This window comes from Panthera uncia, assembly GCF_023721935.1.
Source record: "Panthera uncia isolate 11264 chromosome C1 unlocalized genomic scaffold, Puncia_PCG_1.0 HiC_scaffold_4, whole genome shotgun sequence".
Classification (NCBI taxonomy): domain Eukaryota; kingdom Metazoa; phylum Chordata; class Mammalia; order Carnivora; family Felidae; genus Panthera; species Panthera uncia.
In genome coordinates, this window is record NW_026057585.1 from 34,847,319 (window position 1) to 34,874,405 (window position 27,087).

Sequence of the window (27,087 nt, forward strand, 5' to 3'; positions counted from 1 at the left end):
CCATTTTGAGTTTATTTTTTATGTGGTGAAAGAAAGTGGTCCAGGTTCATTCTTTTGCATGTGGCTGTCCAGTTCTCCCAACACCATTTGTTGAAGAATTTTTTTTCCCATTGAATATTCATTTCTTCTTTGTTGAAGATTAACCATATAATAATGGACTTCTGGCTTTCCTGTTCTATTCCACTGATCTATGTGTCTATTTTTATGTCAGTACTATACTGTTTTAATTGCTACTTCTTTATAATATGACTTGAAATCTGGAATTGTGATTCCTCCAGTTTTGTTTTTGTTTCTCAAGATTGCTTTGGCTATTTGAGGTCTTTTGTGGTTCCATACAAATTTTAGGATTGTTTGTCCTAGTTCTGTGAAAAATGCTATGGGTGGGGCACCTAGGTGCCTCAGTTGATTGTGCATCCGACTCTTGGTTTTGGCTCAGGTCATGATCTCACAATCTGTGAGTTTGAACCCTGTGTTGGGCTCTGCAGAGCCTGCTTGGGAGGTGGTGCAGGCTGGTGGTGCAGAGACTGCTTGGGATCCTCTCTCCTCTATTTGCCCCTCCCTCCTGCTCGCTCGCACGCACTGTCAAAATAAAAAAACATAAAAAAAAAACAATTTGAAAGGGGCCTATAAAAAAATTGCTATTTGTATTTTTATGGGGACTGCATTAAACCTGTAGATTGCTTTGGGTAGTTTAGACATTTTAACAATATTTGCTCTTCTAATCCATGAGCATGGGATGTCTTTGTGTCTTCCTGAATTTCTTTTATCAGTGTTTTGTGATTCTCACAGTACAGGTCTTTCACCTCTTTGCTTAAGTTTATTCCTAGATATCTGAGTGTTTTTGGTACAGTTGTATATGGGATTGTTTTCTTAATTTCACTTTCTGCTGCTTCATTATTAGTGTGTAGGAATGGAACAGATTTCTATACATTTATTTTGTATCCTGTGACTTTGCTTGAATTCATTTATGACTTCTAGTAGTTTTTTTTGACGGAGTCTTTAGGATTTTCTATATATGTCATTTGCAAATAGTGAAAATTATGCTTCTTCCTTACCAATTTGGATGCCTTTTATTTATGTTGTCTAATTATTGTGGCTAGGACTTCCAGTACTATGTTGAAAAGAAGTGATGAGAGTGGATATCCTTATCTTGTTCCTGACCTTAGGGGAAACGCTCTCAGTTTTTCACCATTGAGTACGATGTTGGCTATGGGTTTTTCATATAAGGTCTTCATTATGTTGAAGTATGTTCCCTCTAGACCCACTTTGCAGACAGTTTTTGTCATGAATGGATCTTGTACTTTTTCATATTTTTTTTTTGCATGTATTGAAATGATATGGTTTTTATCATTTCTCTTATTGATGTATCATGTTTACTGTTTTGTGAATATTGAATCACCCTTTCATGTCAGGAATAAATCCCACTTGATTATGGTGTATGATTTTTTTAATGTATTGTTGGATTTGGTTTGCTAACATTTTGTTGAGGATTTTTGCATCTATATTCATGAGATATATTGGCCTACAGTTCTTTTTTTCTGGTATCTATTTCCTTTTGATATCAAGGTAATACTGGCTTCATAGAATGAATTTGGAAGTATCCCTTCTTGTATTTTTTGGAATAGTTTGAGAAGAATAGGTATTAACTGTTTAAATGTTTGGTAGAATTTGCTGGTGAAGCCATCTAGTCCTGGACTTTGTTTTTTTGGGAGTTTTTTGATTATTGATTTGCTTTCATTGCTGGTAATTGGTCTGGTCAAATTTTCTATTTTTTCCTGCTTTAGTTTTGGTAGGTTATATGTTTTTAGAAATTTATTAATTTAATTTATCCAATTTGTTGGGTGTACAGGTTTCCATAATATTCTGTTACAATTGTTTGTACTTCTGTGGTGTTGGTTGCTATTTCTCCTTTTTCACTAGTGATGTTGTTGACTTGGGTCCTCTCCTTTTTAATGAGTCATGTTAGAGGTTTATTAATTTTGTTGATCTTTTCAAAGAAAAAGCTCCTGGTTTCATTGATCTATTCTATTTATTTTTGTGCTATATCATTTTTTTTGCTTGTGTTCACTGCTTTTATTACTAATATTTAAAAAAAATGTTAAAAAGAAAAAAAAATCATTCTCTGTTCTCCAATGGCTCTCATCCTTCCCTCCTGCCCACACAATTCCTGATCCATTTCCTCAGGGCCAGTTGAAAACTGAGCCTGTACACTGCCATTTTCACAGAAAACAACCAGTGCCAGGGATGGAGGGAAGAAAGTTAGATGAGGGTGACAGTACTGTCCAGGTTCTACCCAAAGGTAGGCTGGGTGGAGATTCACAGAATTCAGATGAAAGGGCTGGTGGCCTCACAATGACATAGTCTAACTAAAGTGGGCTGGAGAGGAGAGGGTAACCCCTCAGAAGCTTTAGAAGATGTCTCATGGGCTTGTGTCAAACCCAGAAAAACCAACCCCAGAATGGGGAGACCAGGGAGGCTGTCTTGCACAAAGTTTCACAATTCTCCCACATTGGGAGGTACGGAAAGTCTAGAGGGCACGAAGTCTCACTCATTGTGGCAGAAAAACTTAGTCTAGTGTTGGGAAGTCACAAAGCCACGGGCAGAGAGAGGCTACATACAAGGGGATGAACAGTTTCACAAAGCACTGTGGTCAGACCAGACCAGAGCAGTGGGGATCATGCTACTGATGCAGAAACTACAAAATCCAAAAGCAGGGAGAGTGGCCTTTCAGGGAGTAACTGCACCAGTCATCCATACTTGACCCCAGGTCAACCTGGTGAGTTTCACAGAGCAACTGGCAACTTTGGGGGTAAGGGTTGTCACATAAAAAGGACTCAAGCAGCTGGAAGGGAATGGTATGAAACTGCTCCAGGGCTCTCAAGAATCGAGGGCAGTACCGGGGGCTGGGTGGACAGATGCACAAGAAACTGCACCAAAGAGGTTTCTTGTTCAGCAGTGAGTTAGTGAGGGGGAAGAGGATCTAGGAGGCAGTTGAAGTGAGCAAAGATGGGGTCCTGAAGACAAGTCTCTAGAGGCTGAATCAGACAAAAGACCACACACCGGGCACCAGTGATGAAACACAACTCTGGACCCCAAATGGGGAGGTCACAGATGGGGGTGGGTGTCACTGTCTGAGGGCAGTGGGTGGAACAGCCTCACAGTAGCCATCACAGGGCCACAAGGAAATATATGGCTGTTAGGTTACAGAGGGCTCCCTTCAGCCTCGATGGGAAGGCACAGTCTCACAGAGGAGGTCCAATGACACCTGGATGGCAGAAGGCACAGAGGTCCTCATGTTGACAGTGGCCCTTTTTGGCAAAATGTCAGCAGACAGGGTGGTAGGATTTGTCTTCCATAACTTGGGGGCCATACTTGGGTGGGTAGGTATTTTTGATAAGAGACCAACTTTTGAGCCTTTGAGGATTTCTCTGCTCTTTGTGAAAGCCTCCCCTGAAAGGACCTCCATGGCTTGGTCCAGGAAAAAGGAGGTTCAATATTGGCCCTCCACCAACCACAACCACATGGGCCACACCTGGGGCCTAGGCCTCCCCAGATGGGGCCTCTGCCCCAGGAAGGAGGTGGGAGACTCAGCAGTGGTTGAATCATTCATCCCCTTGACCCTGGAAGACCTCTGTGAAGAGCTGACTTAGAGTCACCAGGCTTTCCAGTGGCCATGGGAGTAAGGCCCAGAAGGCTGGGTGGTCCGATGGGACTTCCATGCTCCTCGTCTCCAGTCTCTTTCCGCTCTGGCAGCAGAGGCTGCTGCAGTGGTGGCTGCTGCTGCTAATTCTGCTTCTTTTGTTTCAACATCATGGTTGTGGCAATGGCTGCCTAAATCATTTATTTCTGCTCTAATCTTTATTATTTCCTTGCTTTTGCGGAGTTTGGGTTTTGTTCTTTTTCTAGCTTGTTTAGGTGTAAGGTTGAGATTTTTCTTGCTTCTTGAGGTAGACCCATATTCCTATAAACTTCCCTCTTAGGACCACACTTGAGGAAAAGATTTTGGACTATTGTTTTTTCAATTTTCATTTGTTTCCATGTAATTTTTGCCTTCTTTCTTTGTTGATCCATTCGTTGTTTAGCAGCACGCTATTTTAACCTCAATGTATTTGTGCTCTTTACAGATTTTTTTCCTGTGGTTTTCTAGTTTTAGAGCATTGCGGTCAAAAAAGATGCACAGTAGGACTTTGATTTTTTAAAATTTGTTGAGACTTCTTTTGTGACCTAATATTTGATCTATCTGGAGAGTGTTCTGTGTGCACTTGAAAAGAATGTGTACTCTGCTGTTTTAGGATAGAATGTTCTGAATATATGTTAAATCCATCTGGTCCAGTATGTTATTCAAAGCCACTATACCTTTGTTGATTTTCTATTTGGATGATTTGTCTGTTGATTTAAGTGGGGTGTTAAAGTTCCTTATTATTGTATTATCATCAATTATTTCCTTTATGCTTGTTATTAACTGTTTTATGTATTTCTGCGCTAAGTTGGGTACATAAATATTATTATATAGTGTCCTTGTCTTGTTACAGTTGTTTTAAAGTCTTATTTTGTCCAACGTAAGTATTGTTATCCCAGGTTACTTTTGACATCCATTTTCATGATAAATATTTCTCCATCCCCTCACTTTCAACCTGCAGGTGTCTTTTGGTCTGAAATGGGTCTCTTGTAGGCAGCATATTGATGGGTCTTGTTAATTTATCCACTCTGTCACCGTATGTCTTTTGATAAGAGCATTTAGTCCATTTATATTCAAAGTAATTATTTATAGGTATGTATTTATTTCCATTGTTATTTGTTTTATGGTTATTTCTACAGATTTTCTTTGATCCTTCTCTTGTTCTTTTTTATAGTGTGTTGGCATTCTTTAGTGATAGACTGGATTCCTCTTTATTCTTTGCATATGTATTACTGGTTTTTGATTTGTGGTTATTAGTTTTGTATATAACATCTTCTGCATATAGCAGTGTATATCAAGTTGATGGTCAGTTTAAGTCTAAACCCATTGTTTATCCCCTCACCCCATTTTAGGTATATGGTATCATACTTTACATCTTTTTATTTTATGAGTCCTTTGATATTTATGATATCAATATTATAAAACAGAAATATTTATTTTTACTGCTTTTCTGCTTTCTACTTTCCATACTCTCACTTATGGTCTTCCCTTTCCACTCAAAGAGTCCCCTTTAATATTTCTTGTAGGGCTGGTTTAGTATTCATGAACTCCTTTAGTTTTTGTCTGAGAAACTCTTTCTCTCTCCTTTTATTCTGAATTATAGCCTTGCTGGATAGAATATTCTTGGTTGTAGATTTTTCCTTTCACCACTTTGAATATATCATGCTACTCCCTTCTGGCCTGCAAAGTTTCTGCTGAAAAATTCACTGATGGCCCTATGGGGTTTCCTTTGTATTTAACAGTCTTTTTTTTTTTTTCCTCTTGTTGCTTAAAAACTTTTTTCTTTATCACTACTTTTTGCCATTTTAATTACTATGTGTCTTCATGTGGAACTCCTTGGGTTGAATATTTGGAGAGCTCTCTGTGCCTCCTGGATCTGGACATCTATTATCCTCTTCAGAATAGGGAAGTTTTCAGTTATTATTTCTTTAAGTAAATTTTCTGCCCCCTAACCTCTTCTTCTTCTTCTGAGATCCCTTATGACTATTATGCTTGATGGAGTCACTGAGTTCCCTTGCACTATTCTCAATTTGCATAATTTTCTTTCCTCTCCTTTGCTCAGCTTGGTTACTTTTCATTACTTGTCTTCCAGGTCACTAATTTGTTCCTCTGCTTCATCTAGCCTGGTATTTATTCCATCAAATATATTTTCAATTTCATTTACTGTGTTCTTTATCTGTCTCTCTCTTTTTTTAATCTCTTTGTTAAGGGTCTCACTGATGTCTTCAATCTTTTCTCAAGTTTGGTAAGTATCTTTATGATCATTACATTCTCTATGAGGCATATTATTTTTAACTGTTTTGCTTTGGTCTCTTTTGGTGGCTTGGTCCTGTTCTTTCATTTGGGAGATATCTCTGCCTCTCTATTTGTCCGACTTTCTGTGTCCATTTCTCTGTATTAGGAAAGTCATCTACTTCTCTTGCTCTTAACAATAACAGTCTTATAAAAGAAGAGGTCCTATAGTACCTTGCAGTACAGTGTCCCCTGTTCCTCAGGGCCTAGTGTTTCAGGGAATGTTTCCTACGTGCATTGCATGTGCTCTGCTGTTGAGTCCTAGCATCTTATTTCCTTCAGTCCAGTTGTCTACAGAGGCTCTCTTTGCCTATTGTGGTCCTCAGCAGGAGTGGCATACATTTTAACATGGTGTGTAGTAGTCAGCTTGTGAAATGGGATCTGCCCCTCCTGCTCCCAGAAATGAGGCCCGCCAAATGTATGTGTCAGCAGATTTGGTGTTGGCAGGGTTTGCACCAGTCTTCTGGGGGAGGAATGTGCAATGTGGGGACTGAGGTAGATGTGACTGGGAAGGGCTGATCTGCCAAAGCATGAGGGGGTAAGACTCAGTGCAAGCAAGTTAGGTAACGAGTGTACCACCCTGGTTCCCACAGGTGGCTAGTATTTATTCCAGAGGAGGGGGAACAGGGAAGGGAAATGGTGCCTGTCTGCTCCTTTTCCTGGAGGCGTCTCTCAGCAATCCCTGTGTCTCTGGGTCACACTCTGTGATGACAAATCACTCACCCTCCCACTTCCCCTGATATGTCTCAAACAGCTGGTTCTACCCTGTGTCTTCATGGACTGTTTGTTGTGCTCTTTATGGGTGGGGCTTTCTACAGCCCTCTATACTCTACCAGAGTAGAGTATGCTGATTTTTTAAAATTCCAGGCTTTAAGTCCCTTTGGTTGTAAGAACTAAGAAATTTGGCCCCTCTCATTTTCAAAGGCAAATATTATGGGGATTCATCCTCCCTGTTTGTAGGTGCCCCAGTGTGAAAGTCTGTTTTCTGCCTTTCTCTACACCTCTCCTTCTCCACCAAAGATGGCCATAGTCCCTTTTGCTCCTAGACCCTGTCTTTGCCCTTCCTACCTCCTTCGATGTGGCCTCTTCCCTACCTTAGTTGTAGAGTTTGTTCTTCCAGTCCTTCTTAGGTAGTTTTCTTGGTTATTTACAATGATGTGTTATCTAGTTGTATCCTTGGATGAAGCAGGCTTAGGGTCCTCCTACTCTACCATCTTCCCAGCCAACCTTGTTCAACAAGCGTTTTTGAAACAAAGACTTCCCTCTTGTAAACAGTTAACTGTGTATAGTCTTCAACTGACACAAATTAGTCAGCTGGGGGCAAGAATACTTTATAAATGGTGCCCTGTATTTCATTTTGCCTTTCAATAGGACACATACAATGTTCTACTTCCAAAGTCTACTATATTCAATAACTATTAAAGGGTTAATACAACAGGCTGTAAGGGTCAAGAAAATGGAACCTGTTATGATGCTATCTGAATAAAGTGTGAGATGATGGTGGCTCATTCCAATGTACTAGCAGAAGTGATGGGAAATGGTCATATTTTCATATAATTTAAAGCTATAGTTAGTCCATTGGAAGTGAAATTTGAGAAACAAACAAAAATGACTCTAAGGCATGTGGCCACAGATACTCAAAGGATGGATTTTCTATCACCTGAGATGGAGAATGTCATGGGGAGAACATGTTTGGGGGAGGGAGAAAAGATCCATAGTTCAGTTTGAGATATGCTAATTTTAAGATGTGTATTGGCCATCCATGTGGGATGGAAGCTGAAAATATGAATCTGCAGTTTGGGAAAGAAGACTAGATTGAGGATATAAATTTGGGAATCCTTAGCCTAAAGATGGTATTTAAAGCTATTATACAGAATGAGACCACCAAGGAATGAGTGCAGATGGAGAAGAAACAAAGAGCTGGCCCCTGAAATTCTCCACTATTAAGTGATCAGGAAGAAGAAGAAAACCCAGCAAAGAAGACTGAAAATGAACAACAAGGAAAGCAGGAGGAAAACCAAGATGTGTATGCTAGAAGCCAAGTGAATTAATTATGTTAAATATGAGTGATCAACAGTGTCAACTGCTGCACACAGATAGACCAAAAATATGCAGGATAAGAATTAAACAACAGATTTAGTAATGTAGAGGTGAATTTAACAAGAGCAATTTTGGTGCAGTAGTGGAGTGAAAACTTGATTGGAGCTGGTTTAAAGAGAAAATGGAGAGAAGGTACTGGGGGTTTGAGAAGGTATGAAATAGTTGTCTAGAACAGTGGAAAAGTAAATGAGTGAGTGGAAGACAGTCTGCCTACCAGCAAAAGGTTCCAGTTGAGATTCATGGTCCTGAATTTAAAGTGAGAACAATGTTCATGTTGGTATATTTTTCTCCAGCCACATTCTATTGTAGGCATAGGTATAGCATAAGTGAAGAATTAGATTAACCAGGGTTTTTGTTTTGCCAAGCAGTATAATGAAATGAGAGAGGGCCAAGGAGTCAAAAGTATCAGAAAGAGAGTAATCCAGATCGTTCTATGGTATTTAAACTGTGGAGGGCATCAAAAGGTGATGAATAAGACAAACAGACAAACAAAAACAAAAAACAGGTGATAGGATCAATGCACTGGGAACCCAATAAAATCAGAGTACTTAGAGGAAATGAACTACAGATAAAAGAACTGGGATAAAATAATTGTAATCAGACAATGGGATACACAGTGGAGTTAATATCTAATACTTTATATAATCCATATTTTGCTTTCTCAGAACTTTTCAAAAACAATATTAACAAGCTTTTCTTATATTTTCTTATATTTTAGTTTACAAGATTTTCTTACCTCTGATGAAGAAGGTCGGCTTGGACTGAGGGACATATTCACCAGTGTCTGAATAGGGTGATTATCAGTTGGAATTTTGTGGGGTGTTTTACCTTTCTTCATTTAAGTAGTATATGTAAAGGTTATAACAGATTTTTGACTTGTTTAAGATAGCATTCCACTCAATTCTGGTCTCTGATTCATTCAAAAAGTGAAAAGAAAAACACAAAAGGCTTTAAAATACACTGAAAATGAAAACTTAGGAATGTACACAATCTCATAATTTAAAAAGACCTATTACTAGTAAGTCTGTGTGTGTGTATATACATATATATACACATCTATATATGTATACATATATATATATATCTTCAATACAACTAAATAAATTGTTAAATTACATTATAAAAGACTTGTGACCAGGGCATATTTTACTATTCTAAACAATTTTCTCAAGGTTGAAAATTAAAGTTAAATATATATGGTATTTTATATAAAGTAGAAATATGTTTCTGGAAGTATAAAGACTAAATTTGTGCAAATGGCTATAGAATGATGAAAACTGTTTTACCATAAACATTTCTTCCTTGGCTTGGATATCTCAAGTATAACATGAATAATTATTCCAGATGAAAATGCCAGTTTTTAAGTACTTTAAGCTATGTTTGTGTTGTTTCCTGTATTGTTCTCAGAGGATTTAAAACAGTTTACAAGAATCCACAATAACATTTAAATTATATAATAAAAATTGAAAAGTAAGGTAGCTGAATCACTCTAAACAGGAATTATCAAAGTAGGACAATCCTTAAGTAAACGATGTGATACCAATACCAGAACAGAAGCCTTTTCAAGATTTCAAAGCATTGTACAATCTTGATTTATATTAAAACAGTAAGTGCAACAAAATTTAAAATTTCTGTTATTTGGTATTGATTACAGCTCTATGAAATCATATCAGAGACCACTAATTATTCTAATGGTATCAAAATTAAAAAATTACATCCTGGGACAGAACATCTTTTAAATCAAGTTAGTTTCACATATTACTTCCTATGCAAATTTCTTACAATAATTAAAACTTAAAATGTTTTGTTATTTTAACCATCTCAAACATTATTTTAATTACATTAGTATTTTTTTTAACTATTTAGATATTTCCATTTCTATACCTACCCAAAGGCTCTTTCTGCCATTGTACTAATATCAGCCTATATTATGAACCTAAACACAACTCAGATACATATATGGTAATGTCTTTATTATATAAAAATTATTTGTAATAACCTATAAGAATTACAGTCCATGGGCATGCAAATTGCTACTGATGTGAAAACTGGGAGGCTGGGATTGTTAATTTCTGTGCATGCATTAAAAGCTTGTCATTTTTGGGGTGCCTGGGTGGCTCAGTTGGTTAAGCTTCTGACTCTTGATTTTGGCTCAGGTCATGATCTCACGGTTCATGAGATGGAACCCAAGATGGGCTCTGCACTGACAGCACGGGCCTGTGCACATGTGCACATTCTCTCTCAAAATAAATTAACATTAAAAAAAAAAACTTGACATTTTCATTCAGAACAAATTTTTAATTAAGCAAACTCAAGTCATTAACCAAGACCTGCTTTAATATTGTCCTCAGGTAAACTGCCCCATTACATTATCCCTTCTAAAGGTATAGCAAAGAAGCCATATTTTGAATGATACCTCCATTTTGTCATTTCTGACTGGATTAATGCTGAAGACTAAATCCTGGACAATAAAATGGCATTGCATATAAAGATGAGACCTTAGAAATTAGAACTGGGAGAACTCAAGATTCAGAATTCTCAAAAATAGATTATCATTAGTCAATTATGGGTTTGAGAGGGAGTAAGTGCTCGTAGATATATCACCTGTCATCTTTGATCTGGTCTGTACTTTAAAGAGAATGACCTATCGTACTTTCTCTGCATTACTCCAAAAATCATTTTGGAGTAAGCAGCAGAACTAAAAATCAAGCTCAAAAATTTCTGACACTTGATGACCTGGTGTTGAGAATCCAGGGTACTGCCAGCCCAGGCCTACTTCAGCTCTAGGCATCCCACTGGGGTGGCCCCGATGCAGCATGCTACAAAACTCCCAGTCTGTGCCCACTCCAGCTCCAGCCAGCCAGCCAAAGTCACCAGGCACATGCAGTCTACACATGGATGGTTCCTATACAACACCATTCCTTCAAGACTGGGATAGATTGCTGTTTCAACTAATTCATAGAAACATACACAGAAAATGAAACAACATGAGAAGACAGAGGAATATGGTTTCAATGAGAGGAATATTTGTTTAAATGAAAACAAAACCACAGAAAGAACTAAATGAAATGAAGATAAGAAACCTATTTCATAAAGAGTTCAAAGAATGGTCAAAAAGATGCCCACCAGGCTGCAGAAAAGAGTGAATAAATCAAGTGAGTTTCAAGAAAGGGATAAAAACATTCAAAAGAACCAACCAGAGTTGAAGAATATAATAACTGAAATGAAAAATACACTAGAGGAAAACAATAACAGATACAGGGAAACAATAAGAGATTCAGTGATCTGGAAGACAGGGTAACAAAAAGTACCCAAGCTGAACAGCAAAAAGAGAAAAGAATTAAAAAAAAATTTTTTTTAATGTTTATTTTTAAGAGACAGAGTACAAGTGGGGGAGGCACAGAGAGAAAGAGAGAGCAAGCAAGCGAGCAGGCAGGAGAGGGGCAGAGAGAGTTACAGAATCTGAAGCAAGTTCCAGGCTCGGAGAAGTCAGCACAGAGCCCACGCAGGGCTTGAACTCACGAACCGCAAGATCGTGACCTGAGCCGAATTTGGCGCTTAACTGACTGAGCCACCCAGGCGCCACAAGAGAACAGAATTCTTAAAAATGAGGAAATCTTAAGAGAATTCTGGGACAATATCAAACATACGAACATTTGCAGTGTAGTAATCCCAGAAAGAGAAGAGAAAGGGGCAGAAAATTTATTTGAATAAATAATAGCTGAAAACTTCCTTGACCTGGGTAAGAAAACAGAGAAGTAGGCCCAGGAAGCAGAGAGAGAATCCCAAATAAGATAAACCCAAAAAGGTCCACATCAAACCCCTAATAATTAAAACATCAAAAACTAAAGATTGAGACTTTCAAATATAACAAGAGAAAAACAACTAGTTACATACAAGGAAAACCCCATAAGGCTATCTATCACCTGATTTTTCAGCAGAAACTTTGCAGGCCAGAGGGAGTGGCATGATATATTCAAAGCACTAAAAGGAAAAAAAAAATACAACCAAAAATACTATATCCGGCAAGGTTATCATTCACAATTGAAGGAAAGATAGAGTCTCCCAAACAAAAATTAAAGGAGTTCATCACCACTAACCTTACAAGAAAAGTTAAAGGGACTTCTTTAAGTGGAAAAGGTCATAACTAGAAGAAAATTATAAAAGGATATAATTTCACTAATAAAAGCAAACATATAGTAAAGGTAGTCAATCATTCACTTACAAAGCTAGTATAAAGGTTAAACATCAAAAGTGGTAAAATCAGTTATATGTAAAAAAAAAAGTAGTTAAGGAAGTCACAAAATAAAAAGGTGAAAAATGTGATATCACATACATAAAACGTGAAGGGGGAAAGAGTAAAAATGTCATGCTTCTAAAATGTGTTCAAGCTTAAGCAGCCATCAACTTATCATAGACTGCTATATACTTAGGATGTTGTATATGAATTTCATAACCACAAACCAAAAGCCTGTAATAGATACACAAATATAAAGACAAAGGAGAACATTAAAGAAAGTCATCACAAGGGAAGAGATCAAGAGAAGAAGAAAGGAATAGAGAACAATAAAAACAACCAGAAAACAATGAAGAAAATTATAGTTAGTACATACCTATCAATAATTACTTCAAATGTAAATGGACTAAATGCTCCAGGTAAGACACAGCGTGACAAAACGCATATAAAAAAAACAAAAAACAAAAAAACAAAAAAAAACCCTCCAAATGCTGCCTACAAGAAACTCACTTCATACCTAAAGACACAAACTGAAAGTAAAGGGATAGAAAAAGATATTCACACAAATGAAGTGGGAAAAAAAAGCTAGGGTAGAAATACTTATATCAGACAAAATAGACTTTAAACAAGGACTGTAACAAGAGACAAAGAAGGGCATTATGTAATGATAAAGTGATTAATACAACAAAAGTATATAACAATTGTAAATATCTGTGCACCTAATATAGGAGTACCTATATATATAAAAGAATATGAACAGACACAAAGGCAGAAATTGACAGTTATATGATCATAGTAGGGAACTTTAACAACACCGCACTTACATCAATGGATAGATCATCCAGACAGAAAATCAACACAGAGACTGGCTTTGAATTATGCATTAGACCATATGAACTTAACAGATATATACAGAACACTCCATCCCCAAACAGCAGAATATACATTCTTTTCAAGTGCATATGGAACATTCTCTAGGATTGATCATGTTAGGCCACTAAACAAGTCTCAATAAATTTAAGAAGACTGAAATAAAATCAAGCATCTTTTCTGAACACAAGAATGTGAAACTAGAAATCATTACAAAAAAAAAAAAGGAAAAAATACAAATGTGGAGATTTGAAAACATGTTACTAAACAACCAATAAGTCATAAATCAAATAGGAAATCAAAACCAAGAGATAAATAAAAATGGAAACACCATGGTTCAAAATTTTGGGGATGTATCAAAAGTAGTTCTAAGAGGGAAGTTTATAATGATATAGGTCTGCCTTGAGAAACAAGAAAAATCTCAAACAATCTAACCTTACACCTAAAGGAACCAGAGAAGAAAGGAAATCCTATCAGAACAGAAATAAATGAAACAGAAGAAAAAAAAAAAATCAGTGAAACTAACAGTGAGTCCTCCGAAAAGATACACAAAATTAATAAACCTGTAGCCAGATTCATCAAGAAAAAAAGGGAGAGGACTCAATAAAATCAGAAATGAAAGAGAAATAACAAGCTTCATTACAAAAATACAATGAATTATAAGAGGCTGCTATGAGAAATTATATGCCAACAAATTGGACAACCTAGAATAAATTCATAGAAAAACATACAATCTTCCAAGATTGAATCAGAAAGAAATAAAAAATCTGAACAGGCTGATTACTAGTAACAAAATTCAGTTGGTAATCAAAAAGCTCTGGGGCACCTGGGTAGCTCAGTTGCTTAAGCATCTTGACTCTTGATTTTGGCTCAGGTCATAATCTTGAGGTTTTGAGAGTTCGAACCCTACATCAGGGCTCTGTGCTGACAGTGCAGAGCCTGCCTGGGATTCTCTCTTTCCCTCTCTCTCTGCCCCTCCGCTGTTCATGCTTACTCTCTCTCTCTTAAATTTAATAAATAAACTTTTTAAAAAAATTATTTAAAAGGGGCGCCTGGGTGGCTCAGTCGGTTAAGCGTCTGACTTCGGCTCAGGTCATGATCTCGCGGTCTGTGAGTTCGAGCCCCGCGTCAGGGTCTGTGCTGAATGCTCAGAGCCTGGAGCCTGTTTCAGATTCTGTGTCTCCCTCTCTCTCTGACCCTCCCCCATTCATGCTCTGTCTCTCTCTGTCTCAAAAATAAATAAACGTTAAAAAAAATAGAAAAAAAAAATAAAAAATAAATAAAAAATTATTTAAAAAACCACAACTATTAAGACTACACCAAAATAAAAAACTTTTGCACAGCAGAAGAACCATCAACAAAATGAAAAGACAACCTACTGTATGGGAGAAGATTTCTTTTTTTTTTTTGTAATTGACATATCTGACAAGGAGTTAATATGCAATATATATAAAGAACTCCTACAACTCTACACCAAACCCACAAATAATCAAATTAAAAAACGGGCAGATGATCTGAATAGACATTTTTCCAAAAAAGACATATAGATGTCCAACAGACACATGAAAAGATGCTCAACATCACTAATCATCAGGGAAATGCAAATCAAAACCACAATGAGATATTTATTACCTTACACATATATAAATGGCTAGAATCAAAAAGACACGAACAAGTGTTGGCAAGGATGTGGAGAAAAAGAATCCCTCATTCACTGTTGGTAGGAATGTAAGTTGGTGCAACCACTGTGGAAAGCACTATGCAGGTTCCTCAAAAATTAAAAACAGAAATACCATATGATTCAGTAATTCCACTACTGGGTATTTGCTCAAAGAAAACAAAAACATGAATTCAAAAAATATATGCACCCCTATGTTTATTGCAGTATTATTTTATAATAGCCAAGATATGGAAGCAACCCAACTGTTCATTGACAGATGGATGGATAAAGAAGAGGTGGTTTATATAAACAATTGAATACTACTCAGCCATAAAGAAGAATGTAGTCTTGCCCTTTGCAACAACATGAATGGAACTAGAAGGTATTAGGCTAAGTGAAATAAGTCAGACAGAGAGAGACAATCACCATATGATTTCACTTACATGCGGAACCTAAAAAACAAATGAATGAGCAAAACACCAGACCCTTAAATACAAAGAAGAAACTGATGGTTGCCAGAGGACAGTAGGGCGATGAGTGAAATAAAGGGAATTAAGAGGTACAAACTTCCAGTGATAAAATAAGTCATGGAAACAAAAAGTACAGCATAAGAATATAGCCAATAATATTGTGATAATATTGTTTGGTGAGAGATGGTGAGTATGCTGATTGTGATGAGCACTGAGTAATGTATAAAGCTGTTGAATCATTATGTTATACACCTGAAACTAATATAACATTGTATGTTAATCATACTTCAATAACCAAAAAACAATCTGATTAAAAAATGGGCAGAGGACCTGAACTCGCATTTTTTTTTAAAGACAACACACAGATGGCCAACAGACATATAAAAAGATCCTCAAAATCAATAATCACCAAGGAAATGCAAATCAAAACCACAAGGAGATCACTTCACACCCCTCAGAATGGCTAGTTTCAAAAACACAAGAAATAAAAGTGTTGGCAAGGAAGTGAAGAAAAAGGAACTCTCCTGCACTGTTGGTGGGAATGTAAATTGGTGCAGGCATTGTGGAAAACAGTATGCAGGTTCTTCAAAAATTAAAAATAGAAACACTATACCATCTAGTAATTCTGCTACCTGATATTTAGCTGCAGAAAATGAAAACACTAATTTGAAAAGATATATGCACCTCTATGTTTACTGCAGCAATATTTACAACAGCCAAGGTATGGAAGCAACCCAAGTGTTCATCAATGGATGAATGTATAAAGAATATGTAGGGGCACCTGAGTGGCTCAGTCGGTTAAGCATCCAATTTCAGCTCAGGTCATGATCTCACGGTTTGTGAGTTCCAGCCCCGCGCCAGGCTCTGTGCTAACCGCTCAGAGCCTGGAGCCTGCTTCGGATTCTGTGTCTCCCCCTCTCTGTCTCTGTCCCTCCTCTGCTCACACTCCATTTCTCTCTCTCTCAAAAATAAATAACACTAAAAAGTTATAAAAAAATGAACATGCAGAATATCATTCAGTAATTTAATATTACTCCTCTATAAAAAAGAATGAGACCTTGCCCTTTGCAACACGGATGGGCCTAAAGAATATTATGCTATGTGAAATACATCAAAGAGTGACAAATACAGTATGATTTCACTTATACGTGAAATCGAAAAAATAAATGAAGGAACAAACAAAACCGGAAAGAGACCCATATACAGAGAACTTACGGTTGCCAGAAGGAAGGAGGGTGGGGGGATGGGCACAATGGACGAAGGGTAATAGTAGGTACAAGATTCCACCTATGGAATGAATAAGTCTCTGGGATAAAAGGTACAGCGAGGAATAGAGTCAACGGTACTGTGATAGCATTGTATGGTGACAGATAGCAGCCACACTTGTGGTGAGCATAGCATAATGAATAGAGTTGTCAAATCACTGTTCTACACCTGAAACTAATGTAACATTGTGTGTCAATTATACTTCAATTAAATTTAAAAAATTGTGGGTAGATTTATTACTTCATTATGAAATGGGGAAACAGTGGCTCAGCAGTTTAAATAGCTTTGGCTTGCAGGAGGGGGTGGGGAGGGGTGGTGGTGGAGAATACCAAGGTAAGTGGTAGAGCCAGAATTTAAACCTTGGTTTTTAACCCTAGTTATTACATCTATTGTATGAATTAAATAAACTACTAAAGCACCCTGTACATTTTTGTAAAGTGATTTAAACTGTTTAGTAAATAATGTTTTATTTGTCAATTAGAGCAAATTATATGTGGATTTTCTCACTACACAAAAAATCTGAAATGTCTCAGTGATTAAATTATTCACGTTTATAGAAAGAAAACAGTAGTGTATTCCTTGATGTACTTTAATCGTTGAATAGGAAACACTTATCCTAAGCGCTGTGACATAACAAATAAGTTTCCATGGGTAGGACATTCATTGGCTGAGCCTATTTTGCTTGATTAGATACTACTGTTTCTCTCTCCAGCAACTCCTCTGAAGGTCAATTTCAAGCAGCAGGTAATAAGTTACCACTGAAATGCAAAACAAACTTTCCGGAAGCACAAAAAGTTGTTTTATTTTTTAAGGTATAATAAGCGTTAATTCCCCAAGTGAAGTGGATAACAAGATGAGACGGGTGTAATCTTCTGCAAGTACTTTGGCTTCTTCACCACCTCTTCGAGAAAACCAAGAGATAGGCGAGAGAAGCCGAATCCTGAGAAGACGCGCTTTCCCCTAGCGAACCAGCACCCCTGCTCCCCGCCGCCCCGCTTCCCTCGGTCAGTTACGGCGACCTCCGAGCTCTAAAGAGAGCTTTGGGCCTCAGGGGGGTCTGAGGGCCGGAAACTGGCTGAAGACCGGCCGCCCCACAAACTCGGGTAGCGTTTCAGAGACGCGTCTCTAAGGAGACGGGGTGTCCTTAACTCGCGCCGGCTACTTCAGGCTCCTACTCCTCGGCTGGGCCCTTCTCTTCCCACAACCTCTGCCGCCAAGGCCAACAGGAAAACTGGAACCTCTTTGTCACCTGTCCAGCAGGCCTTTTATAAACTCCTTCAAGCACCCGCCTTTCCTAACCAGTCCTTTTCAGGTTCCCCTCGAGTCTTGGCGGCTAATGAGGAGCTTTTTCTTTACCTCTCCTAAGTCGGCCTCTCGGGAGAGGAAGATGGGCGACGGGTCTCGCTGGCGTCCCGCCGCTCCTCTGCCCAAAGCGCGCTCCTCCCCTTCTCACTCCCTTCTTCCCCTCCCTCCGGCTTCGCTCCTGCGTGGGGAGAGGAGCTGGAACTGAGAGCCGTGGAGGACACGCATGCGCGCCGCGGGTGGAGCCGCTGGGCAAAGAACCGGAAACTTAAGAGACAAAGTTCGGAGCCCCGCCCCCCGCCGCGCTGCCCAGCCGTCAGACCCCGCGGACCCTCTACCGGACCGATTCCCGCAACGACGAATCTGCCCGGCTCTCGCGAGCGCCATGTCGGGTTCCTCCAGCGTCGCCGCTATGAAGAAAGTGGTTCAACAGCTCCGGCTGGAAGCCGGGCTCAACCGCGTGAAGGTGTGCGGGGGCGGGCGGGCGGACGAGGGGGAGGGGAGGGCGGCGGCGGATGGGATCGGGCGGCCGAGATGGCTGGGGCGAGCGGCACTTTCGTCCCGCTCCTGTTTCCTCTGGGGAGGACGCGCGCTCGGCGGCGACGACCCGATCCGGGAGGGCCAGCTTTAGAGAAGTAGCGGCGCGGATCGGCGCTGTTGTTCGGGGGTCGGTTAGTGCGCCTTTCCGCGCCAGGACTTTCCAAGGCAGGCTGGCCCCGGGGCTGAACCACGGCTTTCCGCATTCCGGTGTCCCTTCTCTCTCCCTCCCTCCGCCGTGACTCCGCGGCTGGCTTGGGCAACAGCTGCTCCTCCGAGCGCCGTCCGCACCCTTCTAGTCCTTAGTTTACCAGACTCCACCCTTTATTTTCACTGGACAGAGTTTTACCTGGCTTTTAATTCAGAACAGAACCTATTTGCATGTCGGAACGTTCCCAAACCCACTCCTTGCCAGCTCCTCTTATCCACCGAACACAGACTTGAAAACGAATTTTTGCAAACGCAAACTGTAAGTTAAAGAAGCATGTTTGTTTTCGAAACGTCCCCGGTGCCTTAAGGTTACCACTGGTGTGTTGTGTACAACCTCATACAAAGCGTGCATTTCATACTTAGTTGGCAGTTTACTGTGTCTGACCTTGGAAATATCTATTGGTTTGCATACCTTAGTGATCAGAGTGGACCATTCTTACTTGTTTTGCCGTCTAGTTAATACTGACCTTGTCTTGGGGCATTTACCTTGCGGGGAGAAACCTTTGTGTGTGTTGGCAGGACAACCTGACATTCAAGTGCTGTTCCAAGTTTCTCCTGATTTTTAAAATCCTAAATGGATTGGCTTCTTTCTGATGCAGGTCATCTTACAAGTGAAACACTTCTTGTAATTAAAAAAAGAAACAAGAATATAAATCATGCCCTCTGTTGAAAGAAGCAGCCAGTTTTCAAGATGACTTGATTGTGTACTCATCTGGCTAAGTGTTTACTTCTCCCTGAAATGTTTTATGGAGTAAGATAGCCTCCCATTTACCTACTTCCTTAAATAGAAATGTCAGGGACCTAGCTTACTCAGTTGTGGTCACCTCAGGAGGGAAGGGAAATTCCCATCAGTTTGGTGTGGGATTCCCCGCCCTGTCCTTTAAGTGCTGTAGACTACATTGCTGTTTGGAATCCATTTCTCTCATCTCCAGCTTCTTAACTCATCCCAGTGATTTATGGTCAGTCTCGGTTGGATTTAACTCTGAAACTTGAAACCCTATGTTTCTTAACCAACCATTACATTATCACACATGTGCGCCTTTATCACAGGTTAGAGTGGCCCAGGAAAGAAAAAAAATGGGAGTGGGATGCAAAAAAAAAAAAAAGCTGGCTGAAAGTAGTAAGTGTTCACTGGGGGTACTTAGTTCCTTGTCTCGAAAGAAAATGAGATGAAGGCCTCAGATTAAAGTACTCTGAGGGTTTTACTATGAAAACCCCGGCCACTCCAGTGACTCTTCCAGGTGATGCCTGCCTCTTGGACATAATTCTTCAGGAGGCTTCTGTTCTGGAGCATTAAAGTCACCACAAGTGGCTTTGGTTTTAGAGTTATTTCATCTCATACTAGGGATGTAGCAAGGAGGGGAGGGCGTTCCACCTTGGGACTTTAAATGAACTTTTCTTTAACTCTGTTGTAAAGTGTGGTTGGTTTGATTTTATTTTGTGCACCTATTTTATCCATGACTCTGTGCTAGATGCTTTTTTTGGTGATATTTTAAACTAGCACGAGTTTACTGTTAAACCTTTATGTTTAACCACAGTCTAACCACAGTTGATAGAAATTTTCACAAATGCTTGACAAACTATACCATATGTAGGGTGACCATGCATTGTATTGCCAACCAGGGCACTTTGGAGAGTGAAAGAGGGCACTATTAATTATGCCAGGATTATAAGGTTTCAGTCTCCTGGATGGTGATTATTACTGTGCTTTGGGGGCTAGCAGCTTGTTTGAGTTTAGAGCCTTTGTCTCAGTTCACCCACTGCTTGGAATTCTCACTGATGGTTGTTTCCCACTGATAGTTACTTGGCTGGATCTCGTCATTGAGATGTCAGTTTAAATGTCACCTCCTCAGAGACACTTTTCCTTAGGTCAAGATCTAACCACTCTATTTCTGGATAGCTCCTTGTCTGTATTTTCTCCTGAACTGTCACCTCCATAACAGGAACCTGGCTATTCTTATGTATTCTCAGTGCCTAGAAGTATATTTGGCACATAGTGGTGCTTGAGAAGTTTTTGAAAGGGAATTAATTAAGTTGGAAGCCTGCCTACACTTTAGGCAGAAAGTTGTCAGAAACTTACTTTATCCTTACTGCTAGTTAATGTGAATGAAAGCAAGTTTTAAGATTGTGTAAAATGATACCTTGCACTCCCACTTTAGCTACACCTTCTCTTGGTGGGTAAGCAGGGTGGCCACTTGTAGCACTTGCTAACAGGTATTTACATATTACTTTACACAGTTGCTAACCTGTGGATAAACTGTTGTATAAGTGGATAAAATGCTGTATAATGTACAAACATTTCAAGGCTTGAGATTCATCTTGGGATGATGTATCCTTTTACCAGGTAAATGTCTGGGTTACAGCAGTAATCTGCAGGATTTCTTAGAGTATTTGTGATGCTTTCACCTCCCTTTCAAAATGCCCAACTGAACTGGACACCTGCTCTCACCCTTCTTGGGGATAGTTAAAACTGAAAATAAAATGATTGTTTTTCCCATCTTCCTAAACCTCAAGACTTAGGATCTTGTATTCATTTGGAGCATCTTTTATTCATGTTCTACATCTGAACCGTTCAGTTCACTGTTCTGGTATTCTGTATCACCTAATCAGAATATATACAAATCGTAGGTTTAAGTGATACCTAATTCCTTAAGTGCTGTTTGAGTGGCATTGCATACATATATGAAAATTAAATCACATTTAAGCAAATACACTGCTGCTTAAAGGCAGGCTGCTTGGTGAAGTGGCTAAAATAATTCAGTGTTTGCTATCGGCTTTTCAGTTACATGACACTGAACTGTCCAGTTTTGTAACATGAAACAGCAGATGGTACATAATGCCAAAACAATGAACTGAGTGGTTCAGATTTAGAACATGATGTTCATTTTCTCAGTAATATATATGCTTTCAAGACAATTAACACCTTTTGTTTGCATCTTGTGTACTGCTTTTAGTAAAAAACAAGATGTTGAGTAACCTGAAGGTTGAGTACCTCTGAAGTTTAATAAACTACCCAGATGGGTTTTTCTTTGCAGATGTACTAAATCATTTGATGCTTTTAATAAGCAAGCAAAAGAAAGCATACTATAAACTAGTCCACTGTATGTGCAGTGTTTTGAGTATGATGAGCTCAGTATGACTCTTTATATGTCTTCTTTTGAGTTAAGAGAAGTGTTTATTGCGGGTATTTCAAAGATTTGAGAAAACCTCCCTGAAAACATTCTCACCTCCTCCCACTACCCCCTCCTTTTGTCTTGTACAGGTTTCCCAGGCAGCTGCAGATTTGAAACAATTCTGTCTGCAGAATGCTCAACACGATCCCCTGCTGACTGGAGTATCCTCAAGTACAAATCCCTTCAGACCCCAGAAAGTCTGTTCCTTTTTGTAGTAAAACGAATTTTTGGTAAGTTTCTTTAATATTTAGGGGTTTTTTTGTTTTTTTTTTGTTTTTTAAACTGCAGTGTTTATGAGGACAACCTTGAATACGTGTACTACCAATTGATTTGGATTCTGATGTCATTTCTCTAATAGAAACCAGCTGTAGCACAGCATAGCAGAGAATTAATTGGGAATGCAAGAGAAATTCAGGATATAGTTGAATAGACTGACATGGTGTGGACATTTGTAGTGGGGGATAACAGGTTTTACTCTTTATTCTTAGGTAAAGATACAACAAGAGAGAAATGAAGTGTATGAGAGTTCATGGTGGCAGGCAGTGGATTTGATTTCAGGTTGGGCTGGTTTAAAGCATGTATCCATATGTTAATCTGTAGCTTCCATTTCAAGTGTCAGTGTGTGCAAAATTGTATAATGTTAATCCAAGAGAGATTTGACCAAAAAAACATGCTGTGGATAATTTAATATGTAATCCAAGGGTGCTGCTACCTTTTATAAATTCACAGTACTTAAGTCAGAGGGTGTACTCATATTGATCTATGAGAAGCAACCAAACTAATGGTGTTAAAAAAAAAAAAAAAAAAGACTGTGGCACACACCCTTTACAAACATTCTAACTCCTCAAAGTTCAGGAAGCCAGCTTCTTAAAATACCATGTTACATAGTTGGTGCCCTCCCTAATTAAAGCTTTGTGGATTTGGGAGTATCCAGGAAGTCAGCATGTTTCCAGTAAATACAATGATTGGTAAAGATTTTGAAACACCAGAAACCACCTTTGAGTAACAGGTTTTCCATAAGGAAGTAGCTTTTTTTTAACAGCCTAACATGTTTGTATTTAATAGTTAATAGTTCTTTGCTTCAGCAATATTAATTCTTCATGGCAGTTTTTGGGTATTTCATATTTTTATGGCTTATTAAAGATTCTTTTTAAACCTCTGTTCCCCATTGTATTCACTTTATAAAGTGGTTTATTTTCATTTGATATAAAATACTGTTAAGAAACGTGGCTTCTTACCTGGCTGTTAACAGTTTCATTTTGTAGGAGTCTGCAGATAAGTGTTTAAATGACTTGCTCAAAATTATAATATAGCTAGGATAAGAACCCAGATTTCAAAGTAAAATAACAGCTACTAATCCTGGCAGTTTAATAAAACAGGTTTATGGATATGATTTTAAACACCTTGGGCCAAGAAAAGGATGTTTGGATGTAAACGTATTTCTTCTCAAATTTGAATGTATCTGCAAATTACCTTGTTAAAATGCAAATTCAAATTCAGTAGGTCTGAATTCTAAGGGCTGAAGGATTTTTTTCTTTTTAATGTTTATTTTTGAGAGTAACTGCACACAAGTGAGGGAGGGCAGAGAGAGAGGGAGACAGAATCCAAAGCAGGCTCCAGGCTCTGAGCCGTCTGCATAGAGCCTGACACAGGGCTTGAATTCATGAACCATGACGTTGGATGCCCAACCAACTGAGCCACCCAGGCATAGGGCTGAAGTATTTCTTACAGATGCCCAGATTATACCGATGGTGGTAGTCCTGGGCCCACACTGAATGGCCGGGATACATAGATTCTATATTTGAGTCTTTATATTTACATCTTTTAAAAATATATAGTTTAAAGAAAGACAGCATAGATAACTTAGCAATAGGTTAGAATACAAGGAAAATACAAAGACCATGATCAGCGGACCTAGAGACAATCATTATTAATCTAGATTTCCTTTTAAGAGGGAAAAAAATTTATATGCTGGTTTACAGACAGTGAGTATGTACAGTTTTTATTCTGCTTTTAAAAAACCTTTATGGATGCCTGGGTGGCTCGGTTAAGCATCTGACTTCGGCGGCTCAGGTCATGATCTCACGGCTTGTGAGTTTGAGCCCCACTCTGTGCTGACAGCTTAGAGCCTGGAACCTGTTTTGGATTCTATGTCTGTCTGTCTCTCTCTCTCTGCCCCTCCCCCTCTCATGCTCTCTCTCTCTCTCTCAAAAATAAAAATTAAAAAAAACCCTTGAACTTTATTTCATTAAAAATTCTTTGTAGGGGCGCCTGGGTGGCTCAGTCGGTTAAGCGGCCGACTTCGGCTCGGGTCATGATCTCGCGGTCCGTGAGTTCGAGCCCCGCGTCGGGCTCTGTGCTGACAGCTCAGAGCCTGGAGCCTGTTTCAGATTCTGTGTCTCCCTCTCTCTGACCCTCCCCCGTTCATGCTCTGTCTCTCTCTGTCTCAAAAATAAATAAACGTTAAAAAAAAAAAAATTAAAAAAAAATTCTTTGTAAATGAAATTTTTAGTGGCTGTATTATACATCATTGATACAGCTTAAACATCATTAAATATTGCTACACTGAGGCAAATATCTTGGTACTCCTATGTATAGTTTACCTGTTTTCTTTAAGATAAATTTCTAGAAGTAAGATTATTCAGTAAGGAATGACATTTAAAATTTAGTAACACTTGCTAACTGGGAACAAACTTTCCACGTGGAGCTCAAGAGTGCTTTCTCTTGAGCCCTTGCCAAACAGACCTCAGCCTATTTGCTACTGTTTTCTACTGATCTAGTTTTTTCTCGTTTTTCTACTGATCTAGTAATTCAAATGTTAACTAGTTTTTTCACCATTCTGTTTAAACCCCTTGAACATTCTCGTTCTAAGACAATAGAAATTTCCAAATAAGTATAGAGAACCATGTATCTACCATCCTGAATTAAATAGTTTACCTTACTAATTTTATTTTTTTTTTAATTTTTTTTTTAACATTTATTTATTTTTGAGACAGAGAGACAGAGCATGAATGGGGGAGGGGCAGAGAGAGAGGGAGACACAGAATCAGAAGCAGGCTCCAGGCTCTGAGTGGTCAGCACAGAGCCCGACGCGGGGCTCGAACTCACGGACCGTGAGATCGTGACCTGAGCTGAAGTCGGACGCTTAACCGACTGAGCCACCCAGGCGCCCCGTTACTAATTTTCAAAAAGAAATAGAAGACACTTTTTCTACCTTTCTGTATAGGTAACTTACTCTGAAGTGGGTATACCCATGTTTTTACTTTTTACTACGTTTCTTGTGTTTTGTAGTTTTAAAACATAGTTACTGTTTTTTAAGGACCAACTATTGTGTTTGAGATTTGTGTTGATCCTTGTAGATTGTTTTACCTGCTCTCTATCTCTAGTATTCAACGTGTGTATAAACCTCGGTTTGTTTATCCATTCCCCAGCCGAGTTACATTTAGGCTATTCCTAGTTCTTCCCTCTTTAAACACCACGATAGTCAACATCCATGTATGTTTCACTTTATGTATAGGTTTATCTAGGTAAATGTTAAGTGGGGTGTCTGTCCAGTTGAATGGGGGCCCCCACATGTGAGGCAGTGATCGGGTGGAAGTTGATGGTGAGGGAGGTGAAAGAATTTACCCAAGACAGAACAAAGGAGATAGAAATTTATTGCATACACCGTAAGGGACCGGGAAGACAGGACAGCAGAAAGGCTTGTGCCATGAGGCAGTGGGAATGGAATACACCTTAGGGGGAGCTTTGGGCAGGACAGCAAAGGAGAGGCTTTCTGCAGTGAGGAAGCAGGTAGGGGCTGTTTTTAAAGGGAGAACATGAGGCGGTATGGCGATGTATGGAATCTTCCTTTTGGTAACTGTGCCTAGTTGTAAGTAGCCCATTGGTTAGTTAGGGCCTAAGGATATTTTAATGTGGATCGCCTGATGGGCCTATGTGTATTCAGGCAGGGGATCCATGTGGGCACTTTTTACATTCCATGGCTCAAGCCTGTTTGCCTAAAAGTGGCCTCTACAGTAAATACAAGTGGGATTGCATCTTCTACCTTAGTAGAATTTATCAAACTGCTCTCCTCAATGCTATTGCTTATTTTCTAGGGATATTCAGATTTTTCTGAATTTAAGAGATTTTTATGTTAACTTTTAAAAATTAGGATATAGAGTATATTTGGCAGTGATCTTGGCAAGTTAATCTATAAGTCTGTTTTTTATAAACCATGGGTGATTTGTACTTCAGAGTGGTTGTGAAAATTAAGAGAAAATTCTATTTTATACACCACAGAGATCTATTTCTCATTTTTTCCCTTGAAACCCTGTGATATGTCTGCTTCCTAAAAGGCTTGGTTTAATTGAAAGCACTGTATAAGCTAACATGCAAATGAATGCCCTCAAAGTAATAGAAGATGTATTACTTTTCAGAAAAACTATTGTGTTTTGGTCCTTTCCTCTAATCCACTCTTTTCTTTTCCATTTCAGGTTTTCTAAACCATTTTTCATGAACCAGTGCATATTCAAAGGAGAACTAAATTTGGAGCCTGTATGAAAGCTTATCCCTATAACACGTGCCGTACTATATAAACTTCTACTTTTGTCAGTCCTTAACATCTACCTCTCTGAATTTTCATAAATTTCTATTTCACAAGGGTAATTATTTTATATACACTGGCAGCCACATACAATAAAATACTTAGTGTAAAAGTTTTTTGGTTAATTACTGGTATTGAATATACTATGTATTAATTTGTTTTGAACACATAAGATAATGGCAATTTCTCAATGTCATTAATTTACGTTTCAGGGCTTGTTCTACAACTCATCTCACATAACTGTATACCATACATATGAAAGACTGTTAGAGAATTAAAGATAAGTTGCAAAATTTTTTCTTTCAAGGTCAGGAGGAGGCTGCTAATACTAGTTTCTACACGTGAGTTATTTGCAGGATTAACTTTGTTTTAATAAAAGTATTTAATAAGAAATACTAAAAAACTCCCTTGTGTAGGGTATTACCATTACACCTAAAAATTAATTACTTAATAGACTGCTCTCCTAATAAGGACAGTAGAGAAAAGACCTGGGAATATTAGAAGATGTCAAAAACTTCAGTTTTACACAATTCTTGAGTGGAATATTACAGTACAATGTAATGAGGTACAAAGTACCAAGAAAAATGGAACTGAAGATTAGCTTCAGTAATTTGCAATTTTGCCTTAAGTCCTTGGTAAACCATTTTGCTTTAAAAATTTGCCATTCTGAAAGGCTTAAAGAAATATTAAAATATCCCAGAAACCT

General features: G+C 38.6%; 2 protein-coding genes and 1 pseudogene across 2 annotated transcripts in view; 1 reads left to right on the forward strand and 2 right to left on the reverse strand.

Moving 5' to 3' along the window:
- The window catches only part of SPATA1 (spermatogenesis associated 1), a 56,185-nt gene extending 38,069 nt beyond the window's left edge, over positions 1–18,116 (reverse strand). The window contains 2 exon segments of the mRNA XM_049616902.1: positions 8,808–8,981; positions 17,931–18,116. Coding sequence (XP_049472859.1) covers positions 8,808–8,909 — 102 coding nt within the window. The 5' untranslated portion in view covers positions 8,910–8,981; positions 17,931–18,116.
- On the reverse strand, positions 1,317–3,825 carry LOC125912457 (proline-rich protein 3-like; annotated as a pseudogene).
- Positions 18,117–18,164: 48 nt separating the features above from the next.
- On the forward strand, positions 18,165–26,496 carry GNG5 (G protein subunit gamma 5). Its single transcript, XM_049616906.1, has 3 exons — positions 18,165–18,342; positions 21,886–22,026; positions 26,272–26,496. Exons 1-2 carry the CDS (start codon positions 18,262–18,264, stop codon positions 22,009–22,011), a joined length of 207 nt encoding a protein of 68 aa, XP_049472863.1. The 5' UTR covers positions 18,165–18,261; the 3' UTR covers positions 22,012–22,026; positions 26,272–26,496.
- The last annotated feature ends 591 nt before the right edge of the window (positions 26,497–27,087 follow it).